We start from the raw sequence: 23,007 nt of genomic DNA, 5'->3' as shown, positions 1-23,007 counted from the left end.
GCAAAGCTGTTAATAAAGCAAAAGGGATCCTTTGCTTTATAAATAGAGGCATAGAGTACAAAAGCAAGGAAGTTATGCTAAATCTTTATAAATCACAGGTTAGCCCTCAGCTACAATATTACATCCAATTCTGGGTACCATACTTCAGGAAGGATGTTAAGGCCTTGGAGAGTGTGCAGAGGAGATTTACCAGAACAATAGCTGGGATGAGGGACTTCAGTTATAAGGAGAGACGAGTAAAGCTGGGATTGTTCTCCTTAAAGCAGAGAATGTTATGGGGAAATTTAATAGAAGTGCTCAAAATTATGAGGGGTTTTGATAAAAGTAAATAAGGAAAAACTATTTCTCCTGGCAGGTGCATCGGTAACCAGAGGACACAGATTTAAGATAACTGGCAAAAGAACCAGATGAGAATCATTTTTACGCAGCACACACACCACACCCACCACACACCACACACACCCCACCACACCCCACACCCCACCCCACCACACACACACCCCACACCCCACACACACCACACCCCACCCCACACCCCACACACCCCACACACACACCACACCCCACACACCCCACACACCCCACACACACACCACACCCACCACACCACACACCCCACACACCACACCCACCACACACACCACACCCCACACACACCCCACACACACCACACCCCACACACACCACACACACCACACACACCACACACACACCACACCCCACCCCACACACACCACACCCCACACCACACCACACCACACACACCACACACCACACCACACACACCACACACCACACCACACACACCACACACACCACACTCTTTCTATGCTGTAAGATCTATGATTCCAAGTGCCCATCAGGATTATTTGACCTGAATGCCATCTCCCGGTTTTAATGAGAACTGTTCACACTCACTTCATATGCCAGGGATATCAAATTGCCAGCCAGCCTGAAACATGTGCATAATACTATTACTGCTGGAATTGAAAAGAACACAGGCCCATAATTTGTGGTCAGCCACAAAGCAAAAGGTGCTCACTGCTGGCTCCCAAGTAAGCTTCCCACAAAGATCTCACGATCTCTGCGGTGAGAAGTTTGGCTTTTCCGATGTTCAGTTGCGATCAGTGTAAGATAATGGGGAATCCCTAACGTGAGCTGTTGTGACGTCAACAAGCTGTCTAAGCAGCCATTCACAATGCAGAATTCTTACAGACCGGGAACCAGGAAGTGAATAAGGTCCTTTTATTAACTTTTTAAAAATGTTAGAGAGCAAAAACAAAGACTGGTGGCTCTCACATGGGGAAAAAGTAAACCTGAAATAAACATGAACAAATTTTTTTTTATTTTTTTTATTGAAATTAGTTTTTCAGGGCCATAACGTTTGATTAGCAGTCAATATGCTGTTAAAACCCCAGTTACAGCTAATCCAAAAGGGTCTAACATTTAAAGTGATATTACCGCGGAAAAGCCCAAGTTTTTGTCAGTTTCACTGATTTCCCTGATTACCAGTTATGCCCACAGTGCAGCCAGTGTCGGAGCAGTGAATGACTGAACACAATTTCAGGATTTTCATGTTTAGCTGCGCATGCGCTAAATCCTGAAGTTGTGGTCAGTTTCAAAGGGGTAATAACAGCAAACGCTGTTCGTTCACCATTATTACCCACCGCAAATTCCGGGCCAAATGTTTAATATGCTATTTACATAACCAGTGCAGGCTGGCTCCTCGTTAGATTGTTGGAGCTGCTATACAGTAAAACAAATAATAACAATCACCCTGACATATGTGATGAAACAATACAAATTGCAGAGCCTTCCATCTTTACAGAAAGGAAGAGATCTGCCTTATGATACTCTCACGCTTCACAGCTCAGGCTATCATTAAGAAAATACAAAGCAATTGCACCTTTTATATTTGACAACAGACTTCAATATCAAATAGCATTTTACATTGAGTCTTGATGCCTAGGCCAAGTAGTCAAATCCATATTGTTGGATTGAGTGAAAGATGTTCAACTTAACATTGGTGGTTTTCAGTGGGCCAGCATCACAAGATTGTCTTATCTGTTAGACGCTGTCTGAACACATATAAACATGCTCTTTTGAGGAGAGATTTATTATATTCAGCAGTTGAAGCAGTGAATCCAATGACTGTTTTAATCATACACTTCTGAAGTGCTCCTGATACTGGTCCCAGAGATTGGTTTACTTTATTTTAAGAATAATCTGAAGTACAGAATTCAGCAAGTTTACAGAGAATTAACTTTGTTCAAACATTGACAGTTTAATAAAGGAAGAACTTGCATTTATGTAGCACCTTTCACAACCTCAGCACCTCCCAAGGTGTTTTACAGCCAATTACGTACTTTTGAAGTGACTGTTGTAATGTAGGAAACGCGACAGCCAATCTACACACAGCAAGGTCTCACAAGTAGCAATGAGATCATGACCAGATAATCTGTTTTAGTGCTGTTGGCTGAGGGACAAATGTTGACTCGGACACCGGAGAGAACGCCACTGCTCTTCTATGGATCTTTTACAGCCACCTGAGGGGGCAGATAGGACCGCAGTTTAAAGTCGCTTCTGAAAGGCAGCAGCTCCGATAGTGCAACACTCCCCTAGTTCTGCACTGGAGTGTCAGCCTAGATTTTGTGCTCACGTCTCTGGAGTGGGACTTGAACGCAACCTTCTCACTCAGAGGGAGGAGAGCTACCACTGAGCCACAGCTGACCCCGAAATATTGCATCCACAACAAATGAAAATCCTCAGCTCACGTACAAGAAAAAATTAGGGACCACCAAATAGTCATTCAGGAAAATAAGCAGTTGAACAGCTGTGCTTCCTCCAGACAAGGAGAGAGATACTTTCTGTACTTGTAAAACTCCATCTGCCCTGCTGCATTTGTAAACGAGGGAACGTGCCAACTATGCATGCACTGTCAAGTAACAAAAAAAAGCACTCACCCTTAAAGAAGCAGCATGCTTCAGTTAATCTATTCAATGAAATAAACTGTCATACTGTTTAAAATGAAAAGCTGTTTTTGAATACAATTTTTTCTTTTAAAATTACAAAATATATCTGAAACAATGCACACTCGAGTCTCACATATCCAGTAATCGAAGGTCAACAGGGGAAAACAAGGTAGACCACTCCACAGGAGCCAATTAGGTTTGGTTCTATACCTAACATTGTCAGGGAAATAGTGGCAGACTGCAAAACAAAAAGGTTATTTTTAGAAGACAAATTTGATTTTGCCAAGAGCCGAATCATTATATATACTTAGATTGTAGTCAGCATCTATTCATCTCGCCAATACATCATTAAAATAGGGGTATGAAAATAATCAAGCTATTACATTTTGTTAAACTGGTAGGAATTAAAGGCTGCCCTCCTACAAGAACTACCTTGCTTTTAGGTCAATTTGTATGCACACAATACTCGTCATTCAAATGAGACAGGCCTAAAGGTGGTGCTGGTATTTTGTTCCAAAAATAAAACAAGCCTTCAGATTGTAGCTGGGAATCTAACATGAACTGACTTTTTAAAAATGCTGCACATTTAGCACATTAGTCAGTTACTGTGCAGGTGCTGAGCAGGCACTTCAATATGAAGGGGTATTACTGCTTTAGAACAACAAAACATACCATTAATCATTTTAGTAATATAGATGATTCAACTACAAAAATAATTGGTTGGCATAGACCTAGTCCTTAACAGCCTCGACATTGCTGGAAAAACAACAAACATGCATGCGAGGAAAGATGAAACTTATGCTGCAGTGGTGACAACAGCATTTAAACCCAGTCAGTAATCAGAGTCTGATAAATTATGAACTGAATATATTTGTTTGCACTGAACATTCTAGTCAGATTAGGCGGAGACTTTCAGAAAAAAATAAACAGCTTCTCTATCGATTCAATTGATAAATGTGCTGGCCACTGTGGGAGCTGAACTACACCGATCAGGAAGGTCCTATGTTCAAACCCTAGTGCGAGTTAAATTAGCTGATTTCGGACAGGTCAGCAATAGGGCCTCTGTGTGACTTAGCAAGGAGGGGTGGAGAATCATTCAGGGTTCACACCGCTTATCTGCCTGCTGGAAAATGTGTATTTCAACATCAGGTGAGAATAAACCGAACTCAAATATGACACTTGCTGCCTATACTTATGCATGATGAATGTCACTTGGGTCAAGGAGCTGAAGGTGCTGGGATCTGTGAAACTAGAATCCCAGCATGAATCAGCAACTTCAAAACCGTGCAGGAGAAAATTGTAGGGATATACATCAAAAACATAAATCTCACCTTTTTGCAGAAAGACGTCCAGTTGATCAACGCACAAAGCCTTCAGTTCTTTTTCTGGCTTGTCTTTCTTAACTAAAGCCACCACATATTTTGCTAAAGCTGATGGGTCAGCATCGCAGCTGAAAAATAAGACATCAAACACTGAACCGACAGACCGACAACACATGATTTTGTGGGTTTTTTTTTTGTAAAAGTGACCAAATCCAACTTCAGCCTTCATTTACCAATAACATGATGTACCGCAAAATTAAAGTAAATTTGCCCTTTATTCTAAATTATCTTTTCAATCTCGACCCCAGACGTTGCTCACTGGCCAGGATGACAGATGTGTCATGTTCCCAAGGCCACAATTAAATGCCAACAAGAAAATGCACAAAAGCCTGGGTCAACTCGCTCTTAGTTTTTTCCCTCCACTTTGCAGGAGAGCTCCTAGATTAGATTAATGCTGCTGTGCCAATGAAAGATTTGGATCAGAAACTTGTCACATGGTGAATCATGGACATTCTATTATGTTTGATCTGAGACTTAGACTTTTAGAGCTTCATGCAAAAAAAATCCACAATAAGTTTCACGTTACACTTTATTCCAATGTTTGGGTACAAGTTACAGAACTAGCAGGGCGTTCTAATCAGTCATACTCAAAACCAAAGTCTGTACACATAAAATTTGGAAGTGCTTCAAATAACCGTACAAACGCAGTGTATCTACAGACTACTCTTAATTCAAAGTTGCTTAATTCAAGTTATCTGATAATTCAAATTTGTTAAGCACTAAATTCCTACATTGCTTATTAAAATTATTGAATAATTCAATTCTTTTTGAAAAGCAAAGAACAACTTTGAACTATCAGGAATGGGCCAATTTAAATTTCAGCCTTTATTTACCAGTAACATAATGTAAACGCATTTCTCAAATTTTAGTGGGTTTAAAAGAGCAATATTCCTTTATTTTCTTGGGGTTGGTTCAACTGGTAAGCAATAGTGCTTTAAAATTCAACCGTGTCACCAGGACATGTCATCCCACAGCACAGATTTTATGACTGATCTCAATGAGGGGCTCCCACTACAGAAAATTACCATCCAGTGGGTAACCGATTTTCCTCACTTTCCAATCTAGCTCAAATCTCCATCCTTATTGCTATCAACCTTGAATTCTGCACAGGATCTCAGCGGTTACATCCCAAACAAAATCCTAGGACAAACATTAATTACCTAAAACGCAAGGTACATTACAACACCCGATAGCCTGTTGGCTCACTACACTGGCATACCACCCTGCTGCACCACAGATTCTACGCTGTTTGGGGGGAGGGGAGGATAACGGGACATTAACAGGAGGCAAGCCGCCCTGGGGAACTCGCACACCCCTCCACCTGACCTACATTAGCAAAGGCCACACAGGTTACCTTCCAGCCACCTTGGGAGTCTTATGAAGGAGTGTAAAAGAGAGCACACAAGTAATTTAAGCTTAACACGTGCTAGTTAACTGTTTTTCTGTTAAGAAACTCACTTTTCCTGACAAAAAAATGCCAATGGCCTGGAATTTTCAGGGCCTATGACTGTACATAGTGTGTACTTGGCCATAAGTGCTCTGCAAGTTACAGGTTTTCCGCATGCACTGCGCATGTGCGAAAACCCGGAACTTGCGATCTGTAAAGTTTCAGTTTGACAGATCCACCGCATCCCCAGGAAATGGACATTCGCTGGCAGAGAGTTGGGTTATTTGCCCAACTACTGCCCAGAGAATGCCCATGAAACTCTTATGCCTGGTAAAAGCAGATGTAGGGCCGTCTTTTACCAGTGTAAGATTTGAAATAAATTTTTAAATAATTTCTTTAGCCACGTTAAAATGTTTAAATTTACTTTTCAAAAAATAAAATGTTTGTTTTAAATGTTTAATTTAATTGTATATTAATTAATTTTGAACATGTAATGATTTATTTTTATTTAGCTGGTGTGTAATTGTATTGTTTAGGGGATTCCTATTCATGCTTACAGGGATTTTGTACATAAATGGAATCCACAGAAGCATAATGGGGATCCCCCTTTACATTGGTTGGCCTGTCCACGTGATCCCAGGAACACTTGCGGACCGCATGTGCCCCTGGGATACATGGGCCTTTACGCATGCGTACACGTAGAAGCCCAGGAGCGCGAGTCTACGAACATCCGGGACCATCAAGTAGGTTCGTACTTTTCTTGCAGTTTGGAGGCGTTCGCCTGCGGGAAGCCTCCAGTCGCAAATTCAGGCCCCTTATTTCTTGTATGTCTGTACAGGAGGTCATCCGATTGAAAAAAGACACTCCTAGCATTACCCAACCCAAGTTATAAAATTTACCCTCGACAAAAACTCCAACATGACTATCAAATAATGCCATTTTTCAATTGAGAAGCAGAGATGAAGAGTCAAGGACATTTGTGCTAATTAGATAACAACAAACACAAGCTTTAAAAACCTGCAAATTGGAGAAGGAAGGGAAGATCCAGGCAGGCAGGCGGTTTCCAAAGCCCTGGGACAGAACAAGTAAAAAACTGGATATGGTTCAACATGGTGCTGTCTTAGCTATGTAACTCAACAAAGTTTTTACATCCCCTTAGAAGCTTAAATTGATTTAAATAGAAAATACTCCAGCCACTTACAGAAATTACTGGAAAAAGTGGTTTATTTAAAATGCTAAAATGTAATTTTACGTTTTATGATTCAGAAGCTGAGTCGCACAAGTCTTTTTGCAAAGAATGCTTCTGTAGCAGTTCTTAAAAAGTAAATATTGAAAGCTGCTCTGGATACAACAACATGCATTTATATAGCGTCTTTAATGAAGTAAAACGTCCCAAGGCACTTCGCAGGAACGTTAGTGGACAAAGTATGACACTGAGGTCTTCTTTATTTTACCCCTCTCTGCCTGTACGTTAAATTCCTTGCTCAGCTAGTTTCACAGTAACGGTTTGCCGTCTTGTACCTTGCCCAAATGGAGATTATTCATGTGTAAAGCTTGTCAATGAGTGTAAACATACTGTCTAACAGCATGGGAAGGGTGCATCACAAATAATCCTGTCTTTATCCTAAATCCATAAACATGCACTTCCAGCAAGGATTACTGGGCAGCAATCCTGGCCTATTTTCTCTTCCCTAACCCAGAGGCACGAGACTACTTATGGAATCCTTATGACTGCCCCAACGAAGGTTAGCCAACACAGCAGACCAGGCTATGAATGTTTCACCTACCTGGTCTGTGTGGCTAAGGTGTTCCTCCCTTCAAAACTCCTCCAGGAAGACTTTATTTATGCATGGTCTGCAACCATTTCCATTTATATAGAGTCTTTAACATAGCAAGGTGCTTCACAGAAGAAAGGAACAGATGGGATCTTAATGGGAGAATAAGACTGAAAGATTGGTCAAAGTGATGGGTGTTGTAAATGCTTTTAATGGCAGAGGCAGGTAGATGTAGATGGTGTTTAAGGACAGAGTTTCAAAGAGTAGGGCTGAAACAGCTAAAGGCTCTACCAATCATGGCGCAGTGAAGGACAGATTCAGAAAATCAGCAGGGAGTGAACACACGACTGGAAGTAGTAGCAGAGCTCCAATATCATATTCTACTTTTAAAGGTGATCCAATCCAATTTAATAAATCACATTTTGTTAATACAACAAGGCCACAGATCATCAAAACTTGATTTTGGACAAATTGATCTATGCAGCCTTTAAAATGCATATAGCACGGCTTGCACTGGATTGACATCATATTAGCAAACTCACTTCAGGGCAGGTATCGTCAAATTAAACAACTCCTCCTTGCCCTAAGTCACAGGTAAAACTAAAATGACGACAAATTGCAGCCACAGGGTTTGCAGCTGAAACATCAATTGATTGGTGTTTTCTCGACAAGTGCTGCCTGACCTGCTGAGTCTTTCTGGCGTTTTCTGTTTTTATTTGCAATTTTAATGAAATGTTCTGTCAAGTACAGGGCTCAACAACAGCAACAGTCCACTAATCGAAACACTTAGCTGCAAACCAACACTCAAAAGTATAATTTGCCAAATGGACTCGAGAATGATTTTAATGCCAATATCTGCTCACTTCACTGCTCTAAGTGCATGACTAACAATTTTGACCACCTAATCTAGACTGCCAGTTTAGTGCAGCACTGAGGGAGTGCAGCATTGTTGGAGATTCCAGCTCTCGGGTGGGATTTTAATTTCCAATTCTCAGAATCTAAACGTTTAAAGAAGTGAATCTGTCAAGAGTGTGCAAGTACTCAACAAACCATTTTCAACAAACCAACCTTGTTGCAAATATAAACATACATTTTCTGCTGTTTGGTGAACCAGCGGTCTTCACTACAGCACTGACTGCTCTCATTGTTGGACACTTTTATATGTATTCTTTTGAGCTCTGCAAATCCACCATTAATAAACAAAACCAGATTGTGGTAAAACCAAAAGTTAAATAATACTGTTGCAAAGTTTGTGTCCCAGGGACAAGTCACGATAGGTTTGGTGCACTCTTAAGTTTATATATTAAATCAACTGCTTAAGCTTTTAAAATCAAGCACGTCAGTCACATCTCAAAGTGTCATAACATTACATCTCCAAACACCACAAGTGAAAGTGTTAAGTCACACTTGCATCAGATAAACTAAAATAATATTTTCAGAAAATCTAAACTGAGCAGGTACAAAGCAATCCAACTCAACCAAAATCAATCACAAATTAGAAGTCAGGGAAGAGCTAATGAAAGAGATGGCTAACTAATGAAATCACTCAAAATATTTTTTGAAAATTAAAACTTTTTTGGCCACCATTCTATTTGTTTCAGCAAAATTAGGGCTCCAACACAACATACCAGAGCCACAATGTCTCCCTATCAATTCAACTTTGTCTTAAACAGACATACACCTACAGTTCAGCAGCAACAGAATACTACATCAGTTTTTACATAGTACAATATTCCTGACCTTATAAACAAATACCCTTCCCTACCAAGAGCAACTCCTTGAATGCTTTGTTAGTAATTCCCCCAAAAAATTATGTATGGACATATTTCAGGCCTCGATCACACCATCAAATGCAAATTTGTGTGTCAGACTTAAAGGCAATCTTTTGCAATGTACATAAAAACTCTCCGGGAACAGAACATACTACACTGTCTACAGGCTACTAATTGATCTTCCCAAAAACAAATTCAGGGTTCTGACCGCCAGCTTTAATAGCAATTAACCTTTAAATAATTAACTAGATTTATGAATTATACTTTGTAGCCAGTCGTGAATGGTGGTGGATCATTAAACAACTAACGGGAGAGTAGGCGCCATGAATATCCCTATCCTCAATGATGGTGGAGCCTAGCATGCGAGTGCAAAAGACAAGGCTGAAGCGTTTGCAACCATCTTCAGTCAGAAGTGCCGAGTGGATGATCTATATCGGCCTACTCCAGAGGTCCCCACCATCATTGAAGCCAGTCTTCAGCCAATTTGATTCACTCCACGTGATATCAAGAAACGGCTGAGTGCACTGGATACAGCAAAGGCTATGGGCCCCGACAACATCCCAGCTATCGTGCTGAAGACTTGTGCTCCAGAACTAGCCGCGCCTCTAACCAAGCTGTTCCAGTACAGCTACAACACTGGCATCTATCCGACTATGTGGAAAACTGCCCAGGTAAGTCCTGTCCATGAAAAGCAGGACAAATCCAATCCAGCCAATTACCACCCCATCAGATGGAAGGTGTCATTGACAGTGCTATCAAGCAGCACTTACTCACCAATAACCTGCTCACTGATGTCCAAGTTTGGGTTCCACCAAGACCACTCGGCTCCCGACCCCATTACAGCCTTGGTCCAAACATGGACAAAGGAGCTGAATTCCAGAGGTGAGGTGAGAGTGACTGCCCTTGACATCAAGGCAGCATTCATTTGACCGAGTGTGGCATCAAGGAGCCCTAGTAAAACTGAAGTCAGTGGGAATCAGGGGGAAAATGCTCCACTGGCTGGAGTCATACCTAGCACAAAGGAAGATGGTTGTGGTGATTGAAGGTCAATCATCACAGCCCCAGGTCATCGCTGCAGGAGTTCCTCAGGGCAGTGTCCTAGGCCCAACCATCTTCAGCTGCTTCATCAATGACCTTCCCTCCAACATAAGGTCAGAAATGGGGATGTTCGCTGATGACTGCAGTGTTCAGCGCCATTCACAACTCCTCAGATAATGAAGCAGTCCATGCCCGCATGCAGCAAGACCTGGACTACGTTCAGGCTTGGGCTGATAAGTGGCAGGTAACATTCACGCCACAGAAGTGCCAGGCAATGATTATCACCAACAAGCGAGAGTCTAACCACCTCCCAATGACATTCAACAGCATTACCATCGCCAAATTCCCCACCATCAACATCCTGGGGGGTCACCATTGACCAGAAAAAAGAGCAGGTCACAGGCTAGGTATTCTGCGGCGAGTGTCTCACCGCCTAACTCCCCAAAGCCCTTCCACCATCTACAAGGCACAAGTCAGGAGTGTGATGGAATACTCTCCACTTGCCTGGATGAGTGCAGCTGCAACAACACTCAAGAAGCTCGACACCATCCAGGACAAAGCAGCCCGTTTGATTGGCGCCCCATCCACCACCTTAAATATTCACTCGAGGCGCACTGTGGCTGCAGTGTGTACCATCTACAAGATGCACTGCAGCAACTCGCCAAGGCTTCGTTGGCAGCACTTCCAAACCCGCGATCTCTTCTACCTAGAAGGACAAGGGCAGCAGGCGCATGGGAACACCACCACCTCCAAGTTCCCCTCCAAGTCACACACCAATTTGACTTAGAAATATATCGCTGATCCTTCATCATCGCTGGGTCAAAATCCTGGAACTCCCTCCCTAACAGGAGTACCTTCACCACACGGACTGCAGCGGTTCAAGAAGGCGGCTCACCACCACCTTCTCAAGGGCAAATCAAAAATCAAATCAAATCAACTTTTATTGTCATTGTTAGTGCACAAGTGCAGTACAACGAAATGTAGGCTTGCGGCTCCCGAGAGTGTACATTTAGATTAAGACATTTAAACATTCAACATACTTGTAATACATTAACATAAACATAACCATAATAAAGTGCATTGGCAGATGTGCAGGCTTTAGAGTTTATTTGTGGAGTTCAGTAGGATGACAGCCCTGGGAAAGAAGCTGTTCCTAAATCTGGTCGTACGGGTGCGAATGCATCTGTAGCGTCTCCCAGATGGCAGGAGGGCGAACAGACTGTGGCTGGGGTGGGTAGGGTCTTTGATGATGGACCATGACCTCCGTAAACAGCGTTTCTGGTATATGTGCTCTATGGTCGGTAGCCGGGTGCCGGTAATGCGTTGGGCAGTTTTGACTACCCGCTGCAGGGCTTTCCAGTCACAGTAGCTACAGCTGCCATACCATACTGTGATACAGTTCGTCAGGATGCTCTCTATTGCGCAGCGGTAAAAGTTAGAGAGGATCAGGGGTGACAGGTTACATCCCTTCAGCCTCCTTAGGAAATATAGGCGCTGCTGGGCCTTCTTCACCAGAGAGGAGGTATTGAGGGACCAGGAGAGGTCTTCTGTGATGTGGACTCCGAGGAACTTAAAGCTGTCCACCCTTTCCACCACAGCCCCATTGATGGGCAATAAATGCTGGCCTTGCCAGTGACGTCCAGATCCCATAAGCGAATTTTTTTTAAAACACCGGGACCTCGCCAAGAGGCTAGACATTCACATACATGGAAAGGTGTAAATTTGCAGTACTTACCCACTAGATACCCAGTAAACACGCTATAAAATGTTAGGGCTTGTCCATTCAAGTGTAAGGGCATTTTTAACAGCGTGCTAAAGTCTTAAATACTGCCAAACAACCTCCCTGGCACTGAAAATTAACTTTACAAACGTGGAGTCTTATTCCTTCAGATTTTAATTATTGTTGGAGATATTTAAAATGGAAATAATTTTTTTTTTTTTTAAACTTTTTCTTTGTCTCTTTTATCTCTCTTAATTAATCCTTTCTTTATTTCACTTTCTGTACATGATTTTACATTGAATTAAATATTCTAACTTACACTTCCTTGTTTAGACTCGGCGGCCTAGATATTAAACAGGGGCGGGTTATGTAGGCTGGGGTGGGGAGGGCAGGGATGGACTTTCAGACGGGAAACCCTTAAATTGGGTTTTTAGTCGCATGCTGTGGAGTTGACAGGTTCCCACCCGGAAGTCAGCCTGATTGACAGGCTTGGCTTCCAGTCGGTCGGGTCGGGAGTACTCCGGAGCAGACTGCAGGAACTGGCAAGTCCGATCCATTATGCCAGTGGGGGGTCCACCCCTGTTAAACCCAGAAGTGGGCTGGTTGGGGTCGGGTTTCAGATGTTTAAAATTTTAACATCTGTCCCGGCCCCAACCCACCTGTTTTTGGCTGTTAAAATTCAGCCCTGCATGTCTCAGTAAGGATTCTTCAATCTGATTGGTTGAGGTGTTGCTTGCCCTGTTCACACATGCCCCAGATCCCCTGGAGAGGGTGCCACGCTGTTTTGGCTTTCTAATGACCATAAATCGCAGTGTAAAAGGGACAAGTGTAAGTGCAAAGGCAAGCGCCGTTCGTTCACCACTGATCGCAAAATGTGGGCCACTATAGTGTTCCTATCCTTAAAGAAAGCACTTCCTGATTTATCATAAGCAACGCCACAAGGGATTTGCGAGTATATACATATACAGGAAACTTTGGTTTATCCGGAGGTTGTATGGCCGGAAACCTCGCTCTAACGGCAGAAATCAGCAGCCGTTTTGGTTAGGTTTTTTTTCTTCTCCTAGCATTCTTTTAACAGGCAGGCTCTGGAAAGCGTCTTTGTAGCTTAGCAACAGCTTCAGAGACGCTTCCAAGGTACGGGCCGAGTGTTTACAAGCTGTTGCTGAGCAACAGTGTTTGTCGTCAAATACGGAGATTTTCATCTCCGTATGCTTCAACGTTAACTTTGCATGTCCGGCAGTTCTGATATATCGGCAACACGCCGGGCCCGTCGGTGACGGATATCAGAACTTTTCCTGTACAACCTGAACCTGACAAGCACATTCCAATCCAAGTTCCCAGATCAAATAATCAAACTCTGAATAATCTCAGCTCCGTAGAAAGAATGAACAAATAAACCAAAGAGTGAAAGAATGAACTTACATTCATATCCTTAACAATTAGACTTTTGTGGCCTTAAAGAAACACAACTGTACCGTAGCACAATATACATTATGCAAAACATCATATAACAATCCTTTCATAATAAAACGGTACTTTTATCCAACTTATTAGTAAATCCCTTACAATGTTGCTCATATCATGTGAATATACATTTAGCATGTCTTCATCACGTGTGAAGTGTCACAAAAAAAGGCCAGTCTCAAATTTCCCAGGAGCTAATCATGAGACTTACTTCACTGTCTGACCAAACTTCTTCAAAGTTCTTGCCAAACTCGGTGTACCCTTTCCAATTGCAGACCCTAACAACAGCCTACCTTCTAACTCATCACAATCTGTTACAATTTAAATAAATGCACAATTAAATCCATACACCATCATACAATTCAGACACAAGAAAATTCTTGCTATAGTAAGAAAGAAAATTGCACTAAGGATTACTGGCAAAGATACATCTGAAGCACCTTAGGACACTTTATTATGTTAAAGTGTTTTTGTTGAATTACATTTTCTCATATTGCTTTTGGATCCCTATTTAAATTGAAATTTCAGTAAAACAGCCATGAATAGATCTGTAATAATCAGTCAGAGCAGCTTAGAATCTTCAATAAATACCATGGGTAAAGAAGCAAGATTTCAAATAAATAAAATTAACTTCTCATTCAAACACTGCTGCCTGAACCACAAATGAAAAAACGGTAAAAATGTAGAAAAGGATGTTTGAATCCCATGGCGTTCACATTAAGATATTCTTTGTAATCTCATACAGCAGATATAAAAGATTTTCTCCACTCTGCACCATTAACAGCCAAAGGAGGAAAAATGTGGTTGCTTTGTGCCTCCCTAAGAGGGCGCTAACGGGGGGGGCGCAAAGCAACTAGCGCCCAGATGCAGCGCCACCAATGCCTCCTGCGAAATTCAGCGGGAGGTTAGCGGCGGCGCTAACTGGCAGCGCCCCGGCTGCGATCTTCGGTAGTGCCCCCTGACTTACCGCCGGACGCTATGTCCAATGGGATCAGGGGGGCCTACCTGCGGCCAGGGCAGCACTATTTAAAGGCGAGGTGCCGGGCGGCCATTATTGTTGCTGGTCGCCTGCCAGCACCTGCCTCCGCTCCCTTCCCCGGCCTCCTTACCCACCCGCTCGCGGAGTGCCGGCTGCGCTCCATGAGCCTTTTTTGCCGGCACTCCCGATCCCTGGGGGCCCAGCTGGGCCCCGGGTCGCGCTGTGCAATGCCGCTCCCCTTTAAGAAGGGGAGGGAGTCCTGCAATACCACAGCACATAGCGCCACGATATTCCCTCTCAGTGCCCCAAGAGGGAGGCGAGGCGCTTCCAGTAGCGCCCCGCTTCCCTCTTGGGGCGCTACCACTCAATGTCGGGCGCGGGGCACTAATTTTTCTGGGGTGCTAAAAGTAGCAAAGTTAGCTCAATTTTTCGCCCGAAGTGTTCTAGACTGATCCCAATGTACAGAATAGGATAGCATTCATGCCCATCACTTTAGAAAAGATATTCTATTGAATAGATCCCGCAAGGATAAAGAGGGCTGAGAGGACACACTAAATCTTTACTTTTTTGAAGTATTCATTAAAGAATAGCCTAGCACCATGTTACCCATTACAGGAGGTTCCACGATTAAATTTTATGATCTCAACATCACTGGGATAGAGGTCCTAGGCAGGTTGGAACAAATTAATCTCTGGGGGACAGACGGTATACATCTCAGGGTACAAAGTGGGATTGGAGACAAATTCTACAAAGTGCTGATAGTGTGTGGGGGGAGTTGAAGGGCACAGGGGAGGTCCCACTGATGGGAAACAAAACCACATGCTGGGCAACTTGTTTAAAAAAGTGAAAAAACAAATATCGGCATCTGTCAAAAATAAGGAATCATCCGGAACAAACGAGACAATTACATGAATAAAAATAACCCAGCACATGACAGAAACAATTTCAAAGGACAAGAGAGCTGCCTGACCAATCTCGACTTTTTGAGGAAGTATCATCTCAAGTAAATTATAAAAAGCCCGATGAATAATAGTGCACCTTGACTTCCAGAAAACTTTTGATAAAGTTCTGCATGAATGGCTGCTACACCAGCTTAAGGAAATGCATCCCATCCCATGGGGATGCACCAGCATCCCATCCCATGGGGATGCATCAAATGCTTCCCTTTATAGGGAGGCCCACCCAAACTATTACTTTAATGAAATAATGAGAGAAAAGTATCTAAAATTAAATTGATAAAACAGGTGAGGTCAGAGATAATAAAAGAAAAAGTGCCACTCTTTGCCTAATAGTTACAGAAAATATCCAGTGAGAAAGTCAACGTTCCATGTTGGTGCGTGAAAAAGAGCTCGAAAGATAGGCAACCCTGCTCATGGTCTTATATCTGCTGGAATTGTGGATAGCAGCCTTCACAAGGCCCAGGAGCAGACCGAATAGCAGGAACCCCAATCTGCTTACCTTGCACATCAGGTGACCAAAAATAAAGTAGGGAAAATTTCAAACCTTTAAAAGTATCCTTTTTCAAATAATATGGAACACAGACACAGAAGTCAATAACCAGGGGGCATGGATTTAAAGTAATTGGTAGAAGGATTAGAGGGGACTTGGAGAAATTTTGGGTCTGGAACTCACTGCCTGAAAGGGCAGCAGAGGCAGAAATCCTCAGCACATTTAAAAAGTACTTAAGATCTGCATTTGAAGTGCCGTAACCTCCAGGGCTACAGACCAAGAGCTGGAAAGTGGGATTAGGCTGGAGAGCTCTTTTTCTGCCGGCACAGACACGATGGGCCGAATGGCCTCCTTCTGTGCCGTAAATTTCTATGATTCTACAGACTTCTCTCCGCCACAAAATAGACAAGGAGCTGGAGTTCATCAGCAGCATTTGATAAAACTGGCTGTACAAAATCATCCACCCGAGATATCCAGGAAATAAGGCCCAATTATAGTGCCTTGCGCTGGGGAATACAGTAAAGCATAGATGTACTCCCTGAATCATTTGCTGAAGACCCAATTTTACCTTTTCCAAATGCCAATGATGAAGGACTTTTTCGTTCCACCAATATCTGCAAAAGGGATTACCTTTTGCTTATAAGGATTATAAAATAAAGAAATGCACTAAGTTGAACCCAATTTTTTAATTCAAATTAACCTTGCCATAACTTTTTTAAATAAATTATGACCTGATCATTTTTTTTTTAAATTTTTAGGGCATGACCACTACAATCCTGAAAGAGTTCATTAAACACTCATCAACACCAAGAACACAACCACTTCACAAAAATAAACCAATCTGATTCATTCATACTGTTGTGAGTGGAATGGGAGGGAAGCACAGGCTCAGGAAGAATCCAGAGGCGATGCCATGGCCAGCAGGGAGATAGAAGAAACTGCAACAACTCAGGCAGTACCAATTATTTGGAAGATTGAATTTATTTCATAAGATTCGGCATTATCTATATCAAAGTCTCAATTCCTATAGAATTCTTGGTCAGTTTTGCAGTTCACAGGGGAGAGGGGGCCCACTGACTATTGTGAATATCATTCTGATGTAAAAACGAGCAGGTTTTTGTTCAGAAACCAAGTTGACTCGAGTACTCACACAATCGCATATTGCACTTGCATCTACATTTATAGTGCTCAACAAAAAGAGCTGAAAGAATCTTCACTTTTTCAAAGACTTTAAGAATGTCACTTGAAAAAAGCAGCACTTTTTTTTTGCTGTAGAAGGGCAGAAAATATGGCTTCACTGTTTGGCAGAAAAGAAATATGAAAAGATAAGGACGAAAAAGCTGATAAAAACAGACAAACAAAGTTTTATAATGGGACAATAAGAAAAATTCTATAGAAGACGAAGAAGAAAAATAAAGATTATCCCCAAGAGAAAAGAGAACAAGATGAAGACTCCAGTGGCTGAACAAAAAAATAATCTATAGCCTCAAAAAAAACCTCATTGGTTAAAGTTATTTTTTTTTTATAAAGTGAGGGCTGAGAGTCATAGGAATAAAACACGTGGATTAGCAAAATAAGAACATAAGAAATAGGAGCAGGAGGAGGCCATTCGGCTCCTCGAGCCTGCTCCAGCATTCAAATAAGATCATGGCTGATCTTCTACCTCAACTCCACCTTCCCGCACTATCCCCATATCCTTTGATTCTCTTAATAGCCAAAAACCTATCGATCTCCGTCTTGAATATACTCAATGACTGAACCTCCACAGCCCTCTGGGGTAGAGAATTCCACAGATTCACCACCCTCAGTGAAGAAATTTCTCCTCATCTCGGTCCTAAATGGCCGACCACTTATCCCGAAACTGTGATCCCTAGTTCTAGACTCCCCAGCCAAGGGAAACATCCTCCCAGCATCTACCCTGTCAAGCCCTGTAAGAATTTTATGTTTCAATGAGATTCTTCTAAACACTAAGGAATATAGGCCTAGTCTACTCAGTCTCTCCTCATAGGACAATCCCCCCATCCCAGGAATCAGTCTCGTGAACCTTTGTTGCACTCCCTCTAAGGCAAGTATATCCTTCCTTAGGTAAGGAGGCCAAAACTGTACACAGTACTCCAGGTGCAGTCTCATCAAGGCCTTATATATTTGCAGTAAGACTTCTTAACTCTTGTACTCCAGTCCCTTTGCAACAAAGGCCAACATACTATTTGCTTTCCTAATTGCTTACTGTACCTGCATGTTAACTTTCAGTGATTTGTGTACAAGGACACCCAGGTCCCTCTGAATACCAACATTTCCCAGTTTTTCACCATTTAAAATATTCTGCTATTCTATTTTTCCTACCAAAGTGGATAACTTCACATTTCTCTGCATTATATTCCATCTGCCATGTTCTTGCCTATTCATTGAACCTGTCTATATCCCTTTGCAGCCTCTTTGCACCCCCCTCATAATTTACTTTCCAACCGAGCTTTGTATCATCAGCAAACTTGGATACATTACACTTGGTCCCCTCATCTAAGTCATTGATATAGATTGTAAATAGCTGAGGCCCAAGCACTGATCCTTGCGGTACCCCACTAATTACAGCCTGCCAACTCGAAAATGACCTGTTTATTCCTGCTACAGTACTCTGTTTTCTGTCTGTTAACCAATCCTCAATCCATGCCAATATATAACCCCCAATCCCATGAGCCCTAATTTTGTGTAATAACCTCTTGACGAGTATTGAGAGTATTAAAATGAGTATTAAGAGGTGACAGAACATCAAGACAGTTCCCAAGAATTTTGTTTAGTTGTTGTCTTGGTTCAGTTGGTAGCACTCTTGCCTCGGAGTCTGAAGGTTGTAGTTACAAGCCCCACTCCAGTCCTGGAGCGCATAATCTAGACCACAGGTGTCAAACATGTAGCCCGAGGTACAGCTTCATCTGGTCTTAAGGTTGTCGTGTGCTCTGAAATGGAACACTAATCTCCCGGTGCTGCTTTAATCAGCCCGAGAGAACTGCGCCTTTTAAACCTCGCGTCGCAGCCCCCCACCTCGCTCCTTGACTTCCCTTTAAGGACCACTGTTAAGGCCACTGTAGAACTGGAAAAATAAGTCCGTGTTTGCACGTCGCATGCTCCACCAAGTTGCTCACAAATTTTGCAGAAGTGTCCTGAAATAGGTACAGGACCCTTCTTTGCATATTTAAACTGACCTAACGCTGATTTCGGACAGCCGCCAGGTCCGCCTAAAAACAGTGAGGACCAATATGACAGCGGCCATGTCACAATGATATAAATACAAAGATGAGAATTTTAAATACCATGCTTTCGGGCACAGGGCGCCAATGTTGGTTGACAAGGACAGGGATCATGGCCAAGTACGGCAAAGTTCTGGATGAGCTGAAGTTTACAGAGGGTGAAGAATGGGGTATCAGCCAGGAGAGCTTGGAATAGGTGAGCGTGGAGGTGACAAAGACATGGGAGGAAGGTTTCAGCAGCAGATGGGCAGAGGTAGTGGCAATGTACAGGAAACTTTGTGCTATCCGGCACCGACGGGACCGAGCTGTTGCCGTCCCATCAAAACTGCCGGACAAACCAGCGCTAATGTTGAAACATAGAGATTTTGAGTTCCGCATCTGGCAACAAACCCTGTTGCTTAGCAACAGCTTCTAAACAGTTGGCCGTACCTTGCAAGCATCTCTGTAGCTTAGCAACAGCTTCAGCGAGACTTTGCAGAGCTTGACTGTTGAGAAAAAAGCAACGAAAAGAAAAAAAACCTAACGAAACGGCTCCTGATTTTTGCCGGTAGCTCGAGCATTCTGGACAGTTAACCTGCGGATAATACAAAGTTTCCTGTATAGAAGTAGGCATTTTGTAGTGGTAAAGGGGATATGATGTTAGAAGCTCAGCTGGGAGTTATGGCTGTTGGTGAAATGAAGGCCTTTTTTCTGTTCAGTATCAAAGTGACTCAACAACTTTTATTGAGAAAATTCTCAGACTGAGAAAACTGCATCTATAAATAGAATGTCTGGAACATACAAAATAGAACCTTTAGCAGATGCATAGAAGAACCGTGTAACTCATCACACAGAAAAAGGGAACCTTGTGAGAACTTCCATCCATACCAGTTTGGAAGACTGTGTCTAATATTATGCACCTTTTCAAACTTAAAGCACAGTACAGAGCAGCACACAACCAATACAGAAAAAGTATTAACTGGTCAGAATGAGAGGGCACTGCTAAACATTGTAAAAATGTCTTGCCAGCAGCAGTTACAGTGTCATTTCTGCTACACTGCCCCACTAACTGGCAACTGCAATTATGTCCTAGGTCACGAGGATGATTTAGGACCAACCTAAGCCAGAAACAGTGTCATCCCTCTACAGGTACGACCGGTCATCTTTTCTTTCTCTCTCTCTCTCTCTCGCCATAGATTTGCATGCACACAAACAAAATGATTAAAACAATCAGTCTGGATGCTGACCCAATTGTTTCATTGGCTAAAAAGGGTTTCTTTTTTGTCCTTTTACATCGCCTCGTCTTCAGATTCCCCCCATGCCATGTACCATTCCTCTCCAACTTACAAAAGCAGGCAAGTGACCAGTTTAGACACCCCTACCAGTTACAAAAGAGCAATCTGGGGTGACTTGCCTTCCACTTTCCATGCCATGTGTTAAAAGTACCTGGTTTCCACTCCAATGACTGAGTTTGGGGATACACTATGTGAGCAATCAACCAGGGGAAGCCTCTGCTGCTTTACTTCCTAAAACAAGAGCTGAATCTCATTTCTTCACTTTCAAAAACTGAGGGAGCAAGATTCAGTACTGAATCAGAGTTTGTTCCTCCCTCATAAAATCAAGGTTCAAAATAACTTGACAATTAGTACTATAGCCATTTGTTCTGTGCTGCAATAAAATAGTTGGCCTTCAATCACCGACACCTCGAGCATTCTGTAATATATGCCTGAAAGGAGTTAATGATAGGAGAGTGTTTTTTCTTCATAGTTTTACTGGCATTACCTCAAATGTGAGCCATTTTGATTTTGGGACTTAACTGTTCCATACCTGTATTCAGTTCTATAGGATCAACTGAAGCGATGCCAACAAAAATAAGTGGAAAAGACACCATTTTCTAGCGTGTTCTGTGCCCATTCCCATTAATTGCAAAGAAGGGTCAGTAACCAGAGGACAGAGGACAGAGACTGGAGAAGCTGGGGTTGTTCTCCTTAGAGCAGAGAAGGTTAAGAGATTTGATAGACATGTTCAAAATCATGACCGGTTTTGATAGGGTAAATAAGGAGAAACTGTTTCCAGTGGCAGTGGCAAAAGAACCAAAGGCGACGCAAGAAAAAGCTTTTTTACGCAGCGAGTGGTTAAGATCTGGAATGCACTGCCCGAAAAGGTGGTGGAGGCAGATTCAATCACAGCTTTCAAAAGGGAGCTGGATAAGTATCTGAAGGAAAGAAGTTTACAGGGCTACGGGGAAAGGGTGGGAGAGTGGGACGAGCTGAAGTGCTGTTGCAGAAAGCCAGCATGGGCTCGACAGGCCGAATGGCCTTCTTTTCCGTGCTGTAACCATTCTATGATTCTAAGGGTCAGTAACCAGAGGACACAGATTTAAGGCGATTGGCAAAAGAACCAGAGGCGACATGAGGAAACATTCTTTTACACAGTTGTTGTGATCTGCAAAGCACTGCCTGAAAGGGCGACGGAAGCAGATTCAATAGTAACATTCAAAAGAGAATTGGATAAATACACGAAGGGAAAAGATTTACAGAGCTATGGCGAAAGAGCAGGAGAGTGGGATTAACTGGATAGCTCTACCAAAGAACCGGAACAGGCACAATGGGCCAAATGGCCTCCTTCTGTGTTGTATCATACTATGATTCCATGAAATTATTCTGTACATCTGAAGCTAGTAATAGCTTCCACTAAACTCATTTCAAATTATAATTTTTTTGTTGGCGTCACTGGCAGGACCAGCATTTATTGCCCATCTCTTGTAGCCCTGCGAAGGTGCTGGTAGGCCTTCTTTTTGAACAAATGGTTTGATACAACTGAATGGTTTGCTAGGCCACTTCAGAGAGCAGTTAAGAATCAACAACATTGGTGCAGTACTGCAGTCACATAGATCAGACTTGGTAAGGATGGAAAGTTTCATAGGATTACAAATGGCACAGAAACAGGCCATTCGGTCCAACAAGTCAATGCCAGCGTTTATGCTCCACACGAGCCTCCTCCCGTCTTTCCTCATCTAAATCTAACCCTCTATTCCCTTCTCCCTCATATGCTTGTCCAGCCTCCCCTTAAATGCATCTATACTATTCGCTTCAACCACTCCCTGTGGGAGCGAGTTCCACATTCTCACCACTCTCTGGGTAAAGACGTTTCTTCTGAATTCCCTATTGGATTTCTTGGTGACTATCTTATATTGGTGGCCTCTATAGTTATGCTCTTCCCCACAAGTGGAAACATTCTCTATCCACTCCATCAAAACCTTTCATAATTTTAAAGACCTCGATTAGGTCACCCCTCAGCCTTTTTTCAAAGAGAAAAGAGACCCAGCCTATTCATCCTTTCCTGATACTGTTCATCCTTTTCTGAAATGTATACCCTCGCATTTCTGGTATCATCCCTGTAAATCTTCTGTGCACCCTCTCCAGTGCCTCTATATCCCTTTTATAATAAGGCGACCAGAACTGCACGCAGTACTCTAAGTGTGGTCTAACCAAGGTTCGATACAGGTTTAGCATAACTTCCTTACTTTTCAATTCTATCCCTCTAGAAATAAATCCTGGTGCTTGGTTTGCTTTTTTTTATTAAATGGCCTTGCTAACCTGTGTCGCAACTTTTAGTGATTTGCATATTTGTACTCCGAGATCCCTTTGTTCCTCTACCCCACCTAGACTCGCACCCTCCAAGTGATAAGTGAACTCCCTATTCTTCCTACCAAAATGTAATACCTCACATTTATCTGTGTTGAACTTCATTTGCAAATTATTTGCCCATTCTGCAAGTTTGGTATCATCCGCAAATTTAGAAATTGTGTTTTTGATTCCAAAGCCTAAATCGTTAATGTAAATTGT

The 23,007-nt window shown here is 42.6% G+C and overlaps 1 protein-coding gene across 7 annotated transcripts in view; it reads right to left on the bottom strand.

The window, feature by feature from the left end:
- The window catches only part of rbm27 (RNA binding motif protein 27), a 211,438-nt gene that overhangs the window by 173,070 nt on the left and 15,361 nt on the right, over nt 1-23,007 (bottom strand). For 6 of the 7 annotated variants that reach the window (XM_085995831.1, XM_085995832.1, XM_085995834.1 and 3 more), the window contains exon 2: nt 4,304-4,422. The exons of the other annotated variant lie outside the window; for it this stretch is intronic. In XM_085995831.1, coding sequence (XP_085851957.1) covers nt 4,304-4,422 — 119 coding nt within the window. The remainder of the gene's footprint in view (nt 1-4,303; nt 4,423-23,007) is intronic. 7 annotated transcript variants of the gene reach the window in all.

This window comes from Somniosus microcephalus, chromosome 8 (assembly GCF_052327205.1).
Source record: "Somniosus microcephalus isolate GS21.2 chromosome 8, FLI_Smic_1.0, whole genome shotgun sequence".
NCBI lineage: Eukaryota > Metazoa > Chordata > Chondrichthyes > Squaliformes > Somniosidae > Somniosus > Somniosus microcephalus.
Note: the sequence above shows the minus strand (reverse complement) of the source record. Positions and strands in the feature narration are given on the sequence as shown.